The sequence below is a fragment of the Chelmon rostratus genome, chromosome 21, assembly GCF_017976325.1.
Source record: "Chelmon rostratus isolate fCheRos1 chromosome 21, fCheRos1.pri, whole genome shotgun sequence".
Classification (NCBI taxonomy): Eukaryota; Metazoa; Chordata; class Actinopteri; order Chaetodontiformes; family Chaetodontidae; genus Chelmon; species Chelmon rostratus.
This window is the reverse complement of record NC_055678.1, coordinates 17,302,885-17,316,248: the sequence shown is the minus strand read 5'-3', so window position 1 is coordinate 17,316,248 and position 13,364 is coordinate 17,302,885. Positions and strand designations below refer to the sequence as shown.

General features: G+C 41.3%; 1 protein-coding gene across 4 annotated transcripts in view; it reads left to right on the top strand.

The window, feature by feature from the left end:
* The first annotated feature begins 3,454 nt into the window (after window positions 1–3,454).
* The window catches only part of mapk8b (mitogen-activated protein kinase 8b), a 30,857-nt gene continuing 20,947 nt past the window's right edge, over window positions 3,455–13,364 (top strand). For all 4 annotated transcript variants that reach the window (XM_041962799.1, XM_041962800.1, XM_041962802.1 and 1 more), the window contains exons 1-2: window positions 3,455–3,735; window positions 10,711–10,891. In XM_041962799.1, the coding sequence (XP_041818733.1) occupies window positions 10,770–10,891 (122 nt within the window). In that variant the 5' untranslated portion in view covers window positions 3,455–3,735; window positions 10,711–10,769. The remainder of the gene's footprint in view (window positions 3,736–10,710; window positions 10,892–13,364) is intronic.

The window sequence follows — 13,364 nt, the reverse complement described above, 5'->3', positions numbered from 1 at the left end:
AACTGACTGAATTAAATTGAATGTACGATCTCGACTGCTGCTGGTAGTTGTGCTGTTCACACACAGTGTTTGCATCCATTTCGCTCTGTGACCTTTATGACACACAAATAGTATTAAAACAGTGACAGAAAGCAGACATGCTTACTGTGTCATGCCAGGTGAGAAGATAGATTGCCAAATAGCCCAGCCCTGGTAATCAGGTTATGTGCACTCTGACTCAGTTCAACCAAGATAACTGGGGCTCAGGTCTCTACATGGTGGCCACAACAACCAGTTCCAGACATTTCCACTTCATAGTAAGAAAAATACAGGTGTTGTTAATGACATTGATGATGGCTCTGATCTATTTAAGTGTCCCACTGAGCCATGACAGTGTGACACCGAGCCACCGTGCACAATACCAGCATCCTGAAACTGAAGCAGCTAAATGGAATTCAGCCATCGGTCATTTTAACAGTTGCGCCTGTGCTTTTCCTACTGCGACATATTGAGATTTCTTTAAAGAAAAAGGCTTGTTATTCTAATGTGTTATTTTATCACATATAATCAAATCAGTGGGCATGGAAATACAAGCAAGTGCAACAGCTAATTTGGCAATTAAGTAAGTGAATAAATGCTAGTTAAAATGCCTTTGGCATACGAGGTTATTAAAACTGATTCAAAGAATAGTGTGTTTTAAAAACATGAAAGTTTTTTCTTACCCACCAGATAATAAAAGCCATTCTATTGCAAGCTTTTCAGTGCATCTTGAGCAGGTGCAGGTGTTTGTTCCTTTGTGTTGTTTGCTAACTGTTGCTTCTGATTTACTCTGTGTGAGTCTGGGTAAGTGGTTTGACACAGGAGCACCTTAAGTCTCATTCACTTTTATTCAGTTTCCTACATTGTTGATCCCACACGGAAATTATCTTGTTATAGCAGCGGTGTGCATAAAGAATGCTGCGCCTCATGATCCAGCCAGCACTGTGTCTGCAAACACACCTTTCTAAGCCCACAGGTGCTTTTGGTCAGACTGAAAACATTCTAACTTGGTTTTGACACATTATGTAGCCTACCTTATTTCATCCGGTACCTGAAGAGATTCTTCTTATGTTCCTTCAGACATCCACCACTCTGAACCTAATCCCCCTTCCTCTTATGCATCCCCCGCTGCCGTTGCACCCACCGCTCCCTCGTCCGCGTGCTGCCCACTCTCATTTCCTTACGACAGATCAATTGTCTCCACAGAAAGGACACATCAGCTCCATAACAGAATTTGCTCTGCGCTCACAACTAATGACGTGCTGTTTTGCGTTTTCCTTCATTTTCAACTATTTTTAGACGAGGGAACATAAGAACATAATTGGATTTGCAGGGCAAGCTAACAGCAGATGGGGCAGCAAAGGGCCAATCCATTGTAGGCGGCACTGTGTTAATCTGATATTTCCACCGCAAGTGACTCATTAATTGTCCCGCTTTCTATTAGTTCATTAAATTACGGGATATGCGACAAGCTTACGGTATGTATCTTTCCACTTGGCCGGGTGCATAAAAAAGCATTCAAAATGTTGTTAAATGAGAAGTGGGAAAACATAAGGTAGAAATACTACAAAGTCTTTCATTCAAAAACTGGTCTATGTTGATTTAAAAGTACCAAACATCAAATGCACTTTAATTAAGTATTAATGGTAAAAATACTATTCCGAAGAATGTCAGTAGATGTGATGTAACATGACTTTTCTAGCTTTTATAAGTGAGTATAACTAGGTCAACTAGGAAACTTCAAAAACATTGCAGATACAGATTGAGATAGAAGATGTAAAAAGGTACATCAATTATGCCAGTGACAATTATTTGCAATTTAATAGTGTCTTCTTGTGCATACGGTCACTATGCAGGATATGCTTACCCACCACTTCATCCTACACAACATCATGAAGACAGGCCGTGAGCCTAAGTCAGGATTTATGTCTCAGTCCTTTACAGCCAGAGGAATAATGAACACACTGACCTCTGGAAGACACTTCAAGGTGATTCCTGTGTGTGGCCTCCTGCCACTGGCATCAACTTTCTTAAGGGTCAAATCTGACACGTGATAATACAGTAGTTAAACTCACCAGATCTGGAACAGAAAATCATCATCAGTTAAATGATTAATCAAAGTTTGACGTCAAAGTCCTGCATTCTTTAACAATGTGTTGCATTTGATATGTTTTTCCAATGTTTTTCATGTAAATATTCAAATCTTGATCTGAAAAGAAACTTCTTTTTATTTTACTGTCACAAATTGACAGTGAAATAAACAAAAAGAGCTGCAGAGGAGGACATGGCAGACTTTTGTACTGGAGCACAACACAGTATGAAGTAGCATGAAATGAAAAAACTCAAGGAAAGTCAAAGCACCTCTTAATTGTAATTTGGCCTATTACAGCAGCCGACACGAATGTATGTGCCTAATTTTTCGCCACCGCTGTGAAGAGTAAAGAGCCCGACATTTACTGTAAACGCAATTATATTTGAAGTCTGGATCTGAAAGTGGACCGGATGCTTGATGGGAGCGATAATGATGAATGAATAAAGGACACCACAGAGATAATTATTTTGATTTATTTGTACTTCATGTTCTGACATGAAGATGTTAAATTTCTATAATTAATTAACAGTTCATGATTATACTTTTGGATCTAATACTGTGTGTTCTCCTTCATTAACAGTGTGCTGGTTATTGTGGTGGAAATATGGCAGCCATTGCTGATTACTGTGGTTGGAGTGATTGTGTGCGGTCGTGCAAAAATGTTGCTAACTTACGGTCAGTCAAAACTAACTCAGTCTGACACAACAGTCTGCAATAAACTGTACCATCATTAAGTATATAGGTCAGACAGTTTGTGTTTTAGTGAAGCTAACCACACAACAGCACACACACAAACTACAGCCTCCAAAATGTCCATAACATTTAACCACCACCTTTCTGAAACAGTTTCAACAAAAACTTAATGTTAAAACCTTGTTATTGTACTGGCAGGCTACATTAGCCAGCCTGTATCTTATTCAAATGAATGTTTAACAGCTGGGAAGCCGAATTTTATTTAGCAGTTACCTGTAACTACTACCAGAAAATAGTAAAAATAAACCTACACATGCTTTCCTAAATTATCTCAATTGCTAAATCGGTTATATAACGTTTGTATATATTTATTTAAGTACACATTATATATATATATACACATTATATATATATATATATATATATATATATATATATATATATATATATATATATATATATATATATATAATGTATTTTTAAGCATTTATTAAAATACGCCTATAAATGCGTGCAAAGTTTCACTGTCCTCCCGTTGTTGCAGTGTCATTTGAAAACGTTGCGAAACCGTCGCTTCCGGTTCCCCGGAGCAGCTGCCGGGAACGCGCAGGCGGTCTTGAACGTCCCCCTGGTCCTCATTGTGCAGCCGAGGAAACATCGCAAGGTTTCGACGACGTTGGTATGAAATGGCAGAAACTGCTTGTGTCACGGAAGCACAAAGATTAGGTTACGTTGAAGCTACACATGTATTTTGCGATGATCCCGGCCTGCTAGTGTGAGGGAAACGGGAGTGTATCCGGAAGAAAAAGGGATTAAAGAGCTGTTTTTTTTCTCCAAAAAAAAAAAGAAAAAAAAAAAACGTCCGGGTTGTGTCTCCAGTAGGCAGCAAACAGCGACTGCGGGTCGACACTGTTGGAATTAACCGGAGAGTGGTGAGCACGATATGTGGATTTTTCTTCTTATGTGACATGTTTGACGTGCTGTTGTCAACCGTTGGGGGATGGGAAGAAACTAACGTGGGTCCCACACGTTACTGTACATAGGTGTTACTACAACAGACATGGTGAGCCCCGCAGCAGGCGGCACAGGTCCGGCCTAACTGGTAAAAGGCAACCAGACTGAGCGGCTACGCCGGGAAGCGCACTCCTGTAACCTATCCGTGTCGGTGCTACACACACGTTAGCCCCGCTCGCACTGGGACTGTGAACCGGGTGGTGTCGCCAGTCATAGAACTGGTGAAAGGTTCGGCTTAAACGCGGTGACCTCCACCCTGTGGCCACCTAAAGACGATAACGTCTCGCATGTAAACAGAAGTCGCTTACTGACGCCTTTGAATACACCCTGTTTTAGCTAACACCAGTTCGCTGTTATTTGCCGCGCTGGAGCTGTTAGCTTGAAAGGTGGGCAAACTCAATCCCTGCCCTGTAAACTGAGCATAGGTGGGTTCACACTGCTTATTATGCCGTAGCCGCTTGTAACACTGAGCAGATGGGACACCTTCAGTCTTAAGGCTGCTATCTGCCTGTTTGTGTTTTTATGTGACTTCTGTGATGTGTTGGTGGCCTCGCTGACCTGCAAATTCACAAGGTGAATGTCATTATTCTTCCTTTGGATCTGCATAATGTTATCGTTTGGTCACAGCAATCAAATCAGATCAGATGGGAAGTATTGCACTCGATATGAATGACTTGATCTGGTTTGCTAGAGTCGTCTAATCAAAGGTAGGTTAGGCTGAGGATGTCACAGGTTGCAGCTTGTGTATGTATGTGTGTGTGTGTGTGTGTGTGTGTGTTACTCAGTGAATGCTATCTGTCTAACATGCTCCTGTAGTCATATTAGGGTGGTGTAGCTCTTAGACTGCACTGCACATTGCTAGCGAGGTTTTTGAGACAACCTGCCAAGAGAACAGCAGTGGTCAGCCAAAAGCACCAAGAAATCTGATTCCTGCACCAAAAGCGAAAGGCAGCCTGCGGAGATGGGATTATGAGTCCTGGCTAACAGATGATGAGCTCATATTCATATCTGGAGGTGCTGGTGGTTGATAACGACAGATTTTGGGCCTAGTGACTTGTGAATATTAGATCATTTGCATTTGTCTCAATGGTTGAACCGCAGTGTTAACAGTTACTTGGTAAGGTGTCGATTTCTTAGTTCCTCCACGCAAGAGTCAAATGGTCGGTGTGAGAGTACTATAATTTGCCCCGTTAGGTGGATATGTTTGATCTACGGACAGGCCACACTGTGGCATTTGCTGGTTGTCCTGCTCTTACCTGCCGGCACAGACCAGCCCTGACACAAATAGCACATCAGCATGCCACAGTTCAGGCGGTCGTGCTTGAAGACAAAGACAAAGTCTCTCTCATGTCTTTGCACACCTTTCGGCTCATGTTCAGATTCTCCTCTGCAAGGTGTGATATTTTGTTTGTTCTCGCTGTTTTTTTTTTTTTTTTAAATCCTTGTGCAAAATTGTTTTGTGCCTCACGTACAGTAGCTGTTCGAATAAGGCTTGTTGTAAAGAAAATTACAGGCACAGTTGATTATCAATATTATGTATGATAGCATTATCAATATTAAGTGTACAGCTGGGTGATAAGGTAAAAGTTTTTATATAGATTTTTTATTTTGGTAGCAGCCGATCTCTATCATGGTATAAGTTCAATCAGTATTCCTGTTGAGTTTAAAATTTCCTTTTAGTAGAAAATTACCAAGGAGGTACAAAGAGAGAAATCCTAAATTGTGCAAAAATAAACCAACTTCTGCAATCTTGTAGGTGTAAGTCTGAGTGAAACATTTACAGCCACAGTCAGTCACTTTGTTTGATAAGATCCCCAATCTTCAACATCTTAGTGCTACGGCTCCGGTCTTTTGCCATTTTGAAAGGCAGCTACATGTGAGAGGTGTTTAACCGGGCTTAGAGCACATATTACTGTTTGTTACAGGGGTGTTCCTCCAAGTGCCTGGCTGCTTCAGAGAATGGATGTATTTGCTGGTGTTTGAGACTGTGCGCTCTCACTATGTATGCTTTTTCGGATGATAATGACGATGATTATGATGGTAAAATGAGATTGTGGTATTTTTGGCTTGGTTAAGAGTATAACAGTTGCATCACTTGTCTGTTTGGTGAAGCCCAACCCTGTTTGGGATGGTCTCACTGCATAGCCAAACAGGGCTTTGAGTTGCCAAAGTATGAGCCCACCACTGATGTGTTGCTGATGCTCTGTGTCTGTTATGCGATTGATTATTAGTACATTCTCAAACAGTATGCTTAAATTTCCAGTTTTCTTATTTAGGAAATTTTCAGTTGTGATCAGTGCTTATGTGGTTTATATCACCTTGATTGGGTGGATAAAATGTATTTGCTATTAAAGCGTATAACCACAAAATCTGCATGCATGCTTCTGTTTATTTCAGAGCATGTGAGATGCTTTTTGCACTTTTGTTAGCATTTCACCCATGGCAACCCCAAATGCCCAGACCTCTAGTGCTCATGTTTGAGGCTCTGAGCTCTTGCCAACAGTAGATAAACAGCTGATTTTATATCTGAGTGTATTTTGTTAGATATATTGAAAGTATTTGCTTTTGTGATTGGTGTATTAACTGAGGTTTGGCTCAGATTATAGGAAGTCTGAGCTACAATACCCTCAAATCGTCCCTCCAGGCAATCAGAAGTGAAATGTGGTTCAGTGCTGTTCTGGTACCAGTCTTTGACACAGAATGTGCTCTCATCAGCAGTCACTACTTTGGCTCAATGTGAGCAATTTGAAAATAAAATGAAACCCTCCTAAAGTGCTGATGGTCTACATCCTGACCCCCCAGTTAACTCAAACCTTTTTTGATATTTGCAAGAATCCGAACGGGAAAGTCGCTGCATTCAGAGTGAACAAGAGCCGACCTGTAACAGCCAATGAGAGGCAGATCAACTCCCAGGAGAGATGGTGTGATGGGCAGCTGTGGGGGAGAGGCCAGGGCAAATCTGGACAGGACTGCCAAGGCGAATGTGTGTTCACCTGTACAAAGCCACACATATCTGACACTGTTTGACACAGTTATCTGCTCTTGTCTGTCCAGCTGTCACAGACGTTATTTCCTCACAGCCAGTGATTTTCAGTGGATGGCGATAACTGTGCCATCTGTGGTTGGTGGGAAATCTACGCTAAAGCTGCAGCTTGATGCTTCAATTTGTGTATGTATGTTACAGTAGGAGCATTATAGAAGGATTATCAATAGATCTGAATGATCCTTGACCCCTGAGGCTGACATGTGGCCAGATAGATAAAGTGAACTCATAGGCCTGTCTTATGTTATGTCTGTGTATAAACCAACAAACCACTTTTGCTTTCTAATCTAACAGCTTTCACTCATTCTGTCATGTGTTCATGTGCAACCCTAGCTGTATAGCATTGTGTGATAAGCAGTTGAATGGGGCTGACAGCCGTCGTATCACTCAGCCCATTTTCACATGCAGCCTCAGATCCTCCAGTCCCACGGTAACTGTGAGACTGTATGTGCCGTTCTGTCTTCAAATGGGAGAGAAAATCATGTCCTACTGCACGCTGAAGCTTAACATCAGCTTAAACGTATTCTGAGGTGTTTTAATAGGCCTACCTGTAGCTGGTAGAACATTTCATGAGTACACGCTGTCTCCAACGAAGCCTATATTTTAGTTACCAAATGACATTTTCCGAAACGTTAGAAATGGTTATTTCTGGTCCCTTTGCAGCTAGATACTGCTGGCAAATGGAATGCATATTTTTGCTGCTGGGTGGATCAGTCAAAAGATTTTGGAAAAAGGGTTTAAGTCGTGTTCTGTGAGGTGCGAGTGTCTGTCAGTAAGAAAAGTTAATGAAACTGAACGTGGCAACATGAACTTGATGATGTGCAACATCAGACTGAGCAACATGAAATACTGGGATATGGGCAGATTATATATCAAGGTTATTATAGCAATCAGAATTATGCAAATGCATTCTTGCATCTTCGCTGCAGTTAAGAAGTAATCACATGTTTGGTCTACATTAAGCCCATTAAAGAAAACTTAATGGGCTACATTTACTCCTGCTGGTTAAAATCAAGAACCATACTGTGGCCGAGCTACAAAACCTAAACATAGTGAGATTCCTTTAAACAGATCAGTTTACTACAGTGACAACACTCCATGTGATTGTGCTGGCGTGCTTTTACTGCGTGCCCCAGTAAAACCGGGTTAAGTGGAGCGCAGGCAACCTATGAGGTGGTCGCTATGATGTGGAATCTCCGTCATCGTCCGTCAGGTGGTCATCAAGCAGCAGCAGGTGGTGGAGATACTCGAAACAGTAACTTCATCTCGTCTTGGCAAAGACACTACAGAACCCTTTCTGTTTGGGTTGAGCTGCGACAAGCTGTGTAAAAGTTTTCACTGCTCTGTATTGTTGACCATGCTGTTGGCACATGTGGTAGTAGTAGTAGTTGCAGTGACAGCCACACCCAGCTCGCACAAAGCAGTCTCGTGTTGATGACTTTTACCTCTTCAACTTGTGTTTCCCTCCTGTTAGAGCTGCCCTCCACGGTTGGGGTTGTACTTATGTAGGGTTATGTTTAGGCGTAGCAAAGAGAGCCGGTTTGGGTTAATGTCAGTTTGATGTACAGTCAGGTGAAGCAGTGTCAGGAGACGACTGGTAGAGTTTAGATTGGGAGCAGCAGGTTAAGGTGAAGGGAAACAGAGCACATTAGCATAATCGCATAGTGCCACAAACAACGGCTGCCGTCAGCACAAGACAAGTCTGAATGAATGAATCTTTTTTTTTTTTTAGGAGATTTGTTTAGTAAGCTTTTGATCCTAGAGTAGCGTCATCTATATGTTTATTTGCGTGTCTGTACCAGCAAATGTATGACTTTGATCAAGCACACGTTCCTTTTGCCAAACGTTTGGCGGCACGTCTCCGGCTGTAAGATGAAATGGCTAAACTCAGGCTCTTTTGCGATCCTTTCATTCATCCCTGTACCTCTGCAGCCTGTGGCTCAGCTGGGAAGATGATGTTATGATCAGAGTCAGAGCGAAGACGGCAGGAGTAAGAAGAGACAAAGATGAGGAGAAGCAGAAAGGATAAAACACAATTGTAGGAGAGGAGGAGGAGGAGGCAAAGAGGAAAATGAGCAGCATTTGAGTTCAATGTAAGATCCCTTTTACTGGCAACTCCAAATATACATGTCTTCTCACCAGTTACTTGTTGTCATCACAGTGGATGCAATTGATGTGCTCGTTGATCTTTGAATAGGATTTCGATTGCTTTGGCCTTGACTTGGTTTCTACTGTCTTCTGGTTTGAACCCAATTGAGCCAGGTCCTCAATTTGAGTCAGATTTAACTCTGGTGGTCTTGATTGCAGCCCGGCAAATAGAAGAGAAAGCAAAACGGAAGAAAGGAGCGAAGGTTTGAAGAACCGCAAACCCAAGAATAGAAAGACGAGCGTAGTAAGTAGAGAGGAGAGCAAGGAGAATGAATGGCCCGCAGGCTAACTGATACTGAAGGGAAGGGTGGATGGGTTAGCGGCAGTCTGAGAAATCCAGAGGTCAGGTCATGGTCTGTACGTACAGCTATCATCACAACGTCAGCCTCATCAGCACGATGTTCTAAATTCCACTAATGATTCGTCATCTTCAGAGCCAGCATGAAACCCAGCTTCCTGCTTCCTCTCTGTCTCTCTCTGCCTGGATCACCACTCTGCTGCCCAGACCTTTGGGTTTTATATAGTAGTCATTATAATCGATGAATCCTCAACCTTGAGGATTAGAGGCATGGCTGGTTTGAGCTTCTGATATCAAAGATTTCTTTGTGGTGAAGAAACTAAGGTTTTTAGTAGATTAAACAGGCAGTAAAATAAGATTTATACTGCACCACCCAACACATTAGCATATCTGCTTATTACATATGGTCCTTAACTAATACCAACCTTAGTATATATTTTTGTTTTAAAATGAAAATGATCTCCGTCCAAAAGAGCGTTCAGAAATAATCTCAGTCCAGACTAACTCATAAAAATGCATATCACATGACCTTTCACATACACCGGACATGCACGTGCTGGTGGTTGTCCCCTGGACATGTAGGCAGTAGTAGCATGGTAAAATTCAGAATTCCTGCTAGCATGGACAACAAGGTGAGAAAGGGCTGTCATTCAGTGTCCATGTTGAATTCATCACTGGTAGTTAAGGCTCTTAGATATATACAGGCTGATGTTGTTTGGGTCACGTAACAGGTGCGTGACGAATCAGTGAAGGGCACATCGTACCTGATAAGGCCCAATCAGGAAGCGACGTGTTTGCATCATCATTTGCGAAAGTCATGGAGTTGTGGAGTAGGCATACACGATGCAATCTTAAGAGTTTTCAAATAAATACGGGGTGAGTAGTGTTTCCAAAATTCTCAGTTGTAGGGGTTTTAAAATGCAATGCACTACTGGAGTAGTGTGGTGAGGCAATAAGCTGTTTCCGCGCCAGATGGCCAGTAGTGCGGGGCTTTTTTGATCGACAGGTCCGCTGTATGAGCTTTATTGGCTGTTGTTCTTAACACTGGCTTTGATGCTGGTGCCAGGCAGCCAGCTCCTGTTTACCCACCATGTTAAATATTAGTTTGCCACAAACATGTATAGAGTATGGAGGTGAAGTTTGACACCGCCGTAGACATTTGTTACACAACTCAATGATTCATTTGGGAAAAAAAGTTACCCTCATATAAAATGCTTGATACAAGCACAATAAAAGATATTATCCTACATTAATGCACCACTTTTACCCATGAGAAAGCACACAGTGTCAGTGTGTTTTCATGCAGTGTCAGTGTTTTGGCTGCTGGAAGAGAAAGTGTGAAGTCAAAGGTTGAAAATGGGTGAAAAAAATGTCCTCTTTCCTCTTCCTCTTTACGCACTGCAGGTCTCGAGAGGGGAACTCCACTTGGATGCCCAGTCACAGCGTTTGTCCAAGGCTTCACCATGAACCGGAACAAGCGTGAAAAGGAGTACTATAGTATAGATGTGGGCGACTCAACTTTCATGGTTTTAAAGCGCTACCAGAACCTCAGACCCATCGGATCCGGAGCACAGGGAATTGTCTGGTGAGTCCAAGGAAAAAAAAAATCTAAATATTTCAAAAATACCTTGTTGAAGTGTTTTAATCTTCAGAATAGTTGTTTAACAAGATAAAGTCGACTCAAGGTGCACTTATCCACTTAATCAGCCTTTTCCAGAGTTTTCAAGTGCATCTCATGGGCTACTTCAGTGGGTGGTGTTAAATTGTCACAGAGATGGCCTAGGACTAAGCTTTATTTTGTCAAACTACTATCTGTTTATTCATTTATATTTGATTTTGGGGGATGAAAATAAAAAAAAGTGGATCCACATTAGCATCCACGTTTTTATTGTCTGACTAACCTGTGAACAAAAGCATACTTTGTTTAATTCCCACTATTTTCAAAATCTGGTAATATCACAAATACGACTCAGAACATTCTCAAATCAATTTATTGCTCCTTTCTTAGTGTTAAATATTGTGAGAGACAAAAACATGGCTAGAAATTAGTCATCAGTGCTGATTAAAATAGATAATTTCATAGCCTTATACGCCTGCTGTGTCTTATCAGCCATATGGACAAGGTGTCCACAAATCTGTTCCTCTGTCTGTCAATCAGATGGGTAGAAACTGCAGAACTGAACTTCACACATGGGAGTCCTGTGAGCCAACATTTGATGGAAGCTACTGATGCAGAGCTCGGCCTTTGCAAGCTTTTGGCTCTGATAGTTGATGAGATCAGATGTTATAACATCAGCTGCATACAGAAATTGATGCATACTACAGTATTGTTGACAGCACAGTTTGGTATTGTGTTCCCTGTGGGTTCCAGTATGATATTCTATCATATCAGCAGTTGTGCCATGTTGGCATGCTTTACATCTCCGTCATTCTGGTGGTTGATTGATTGGACCACCAGATGTTTAATCAATGGCCAAAAGGTGAAGTCCAAAGTAATCCAGTCCCAGCTCTTGTAACATAAGATAAGCCTGATGGACTCATCTGAGTTCTTTGCTGTCATTAACCTTCTCTGGTCGTCATGCCAGGGAGCAGCACCAAGAAACTGATGCACATGAGCATCAGTCAAGACTTGCTGGTTATCAAATATCAGCATCTGTCATCTTTCTCCGACACTGGCTTATCCTGTGCAGGATCCTCAGCATTTATATACATATGTCATTTTTTAAATTTAAAATCCCAATTCACATCCGGTCACATTTCCTTCACATTAGAGAGCTGACTGTCTGACTGCTGTCTGTTTTAGCAGAGTTTTTAAACAGGAACATAAACTGAGAGACTAGAAAAATAGTAGCGGTCCAGTGAAATAAAGTCCAGTACAAAAGCACTGTTCCTCCTTGGACTTACACATAAAATCATATTAAAAAGTATATATTTGTGATCATGGAATTGATATATATTGTGATATATTCAACTTTCTGGAAACTTAAGTCCCAGGAAATTTCATCACATTAATGCAACAGTTCTATCAATCCCAGATGGCATTATACATTCATGCTTATTGATTTGTCTTCACTGGTCTACTACAATCTAAGATATTAATAAAATAGATACCTCAGCCTAAACAGTATGTGAAAATCAGATCTGATGGCAGACGCATGTATGTTGACTTACAGTATTTATTTTCATACCGTCCAACTGTAGTTCCTCATTGTAGGTAAAAACATCCTTCAATATAGTTCAGTCCAAAACAGCAACATCATAAAGTACAGGTGACAGACTAGTGAGTGACCAGCTGATGAACATAGTGGAACATTTAGGAGTTGGTAGAATCTGAGCTAAAAGGAGAGTGAACATTTGACGTTTAATATTGGACTTTTAGTTGATCAGAAACACAACGCTAATGTTTCGCCACGCCGTTGGATGTGTTGATATGCAGCTGTTTGCCAACATGTTAGCCATGACAGCCTAATAAGACCACAATATGTCAAAAGTGCGTGCGACAAAGTGGCCAGAAAAGATAAAAACTGCTCTTAAATGGGTTTATTAGCAACAATGAATGCTCTTCAGTCACGGGCTGGCCGTGAGACTTTAAACAACAACACACATTAGCTTTCCAGCTAATGTCTCCTTCTTATTCAGAAGCATGGACACATTTCTTGTCTTGCACTTGTTGAACTAGTAACTTTTTCATTTGGTTAAAGTGTGCTGCTAACCTCAGTTTGCAGGTGAGATAGCTAATATTTTCCTCCAATGTTTACCTGTATATTAGCTTCCTCCTGTTCCTGCAAGCTCAGCTGTATGTCAAACATTATGATTCCACTGGATTTTACATCATATCCTCAATGAATGTCAACATTTTAATACTCCTGTGTGAGGGACCTGAACATTTCTCACTTGGGCAACTCCTAGTGGAAGATTAAAAAATCATGAACACTGAAAACAACAAGTGGAGAAGAGTGCAAAGGGTTTAAGTATCAGTGTGTGAAAAATATTTCTGTTGTCCTCACAGAAGTGTTTCTCTCTGACATTTTGTCATATATTATTGTTGACTAAGCTTT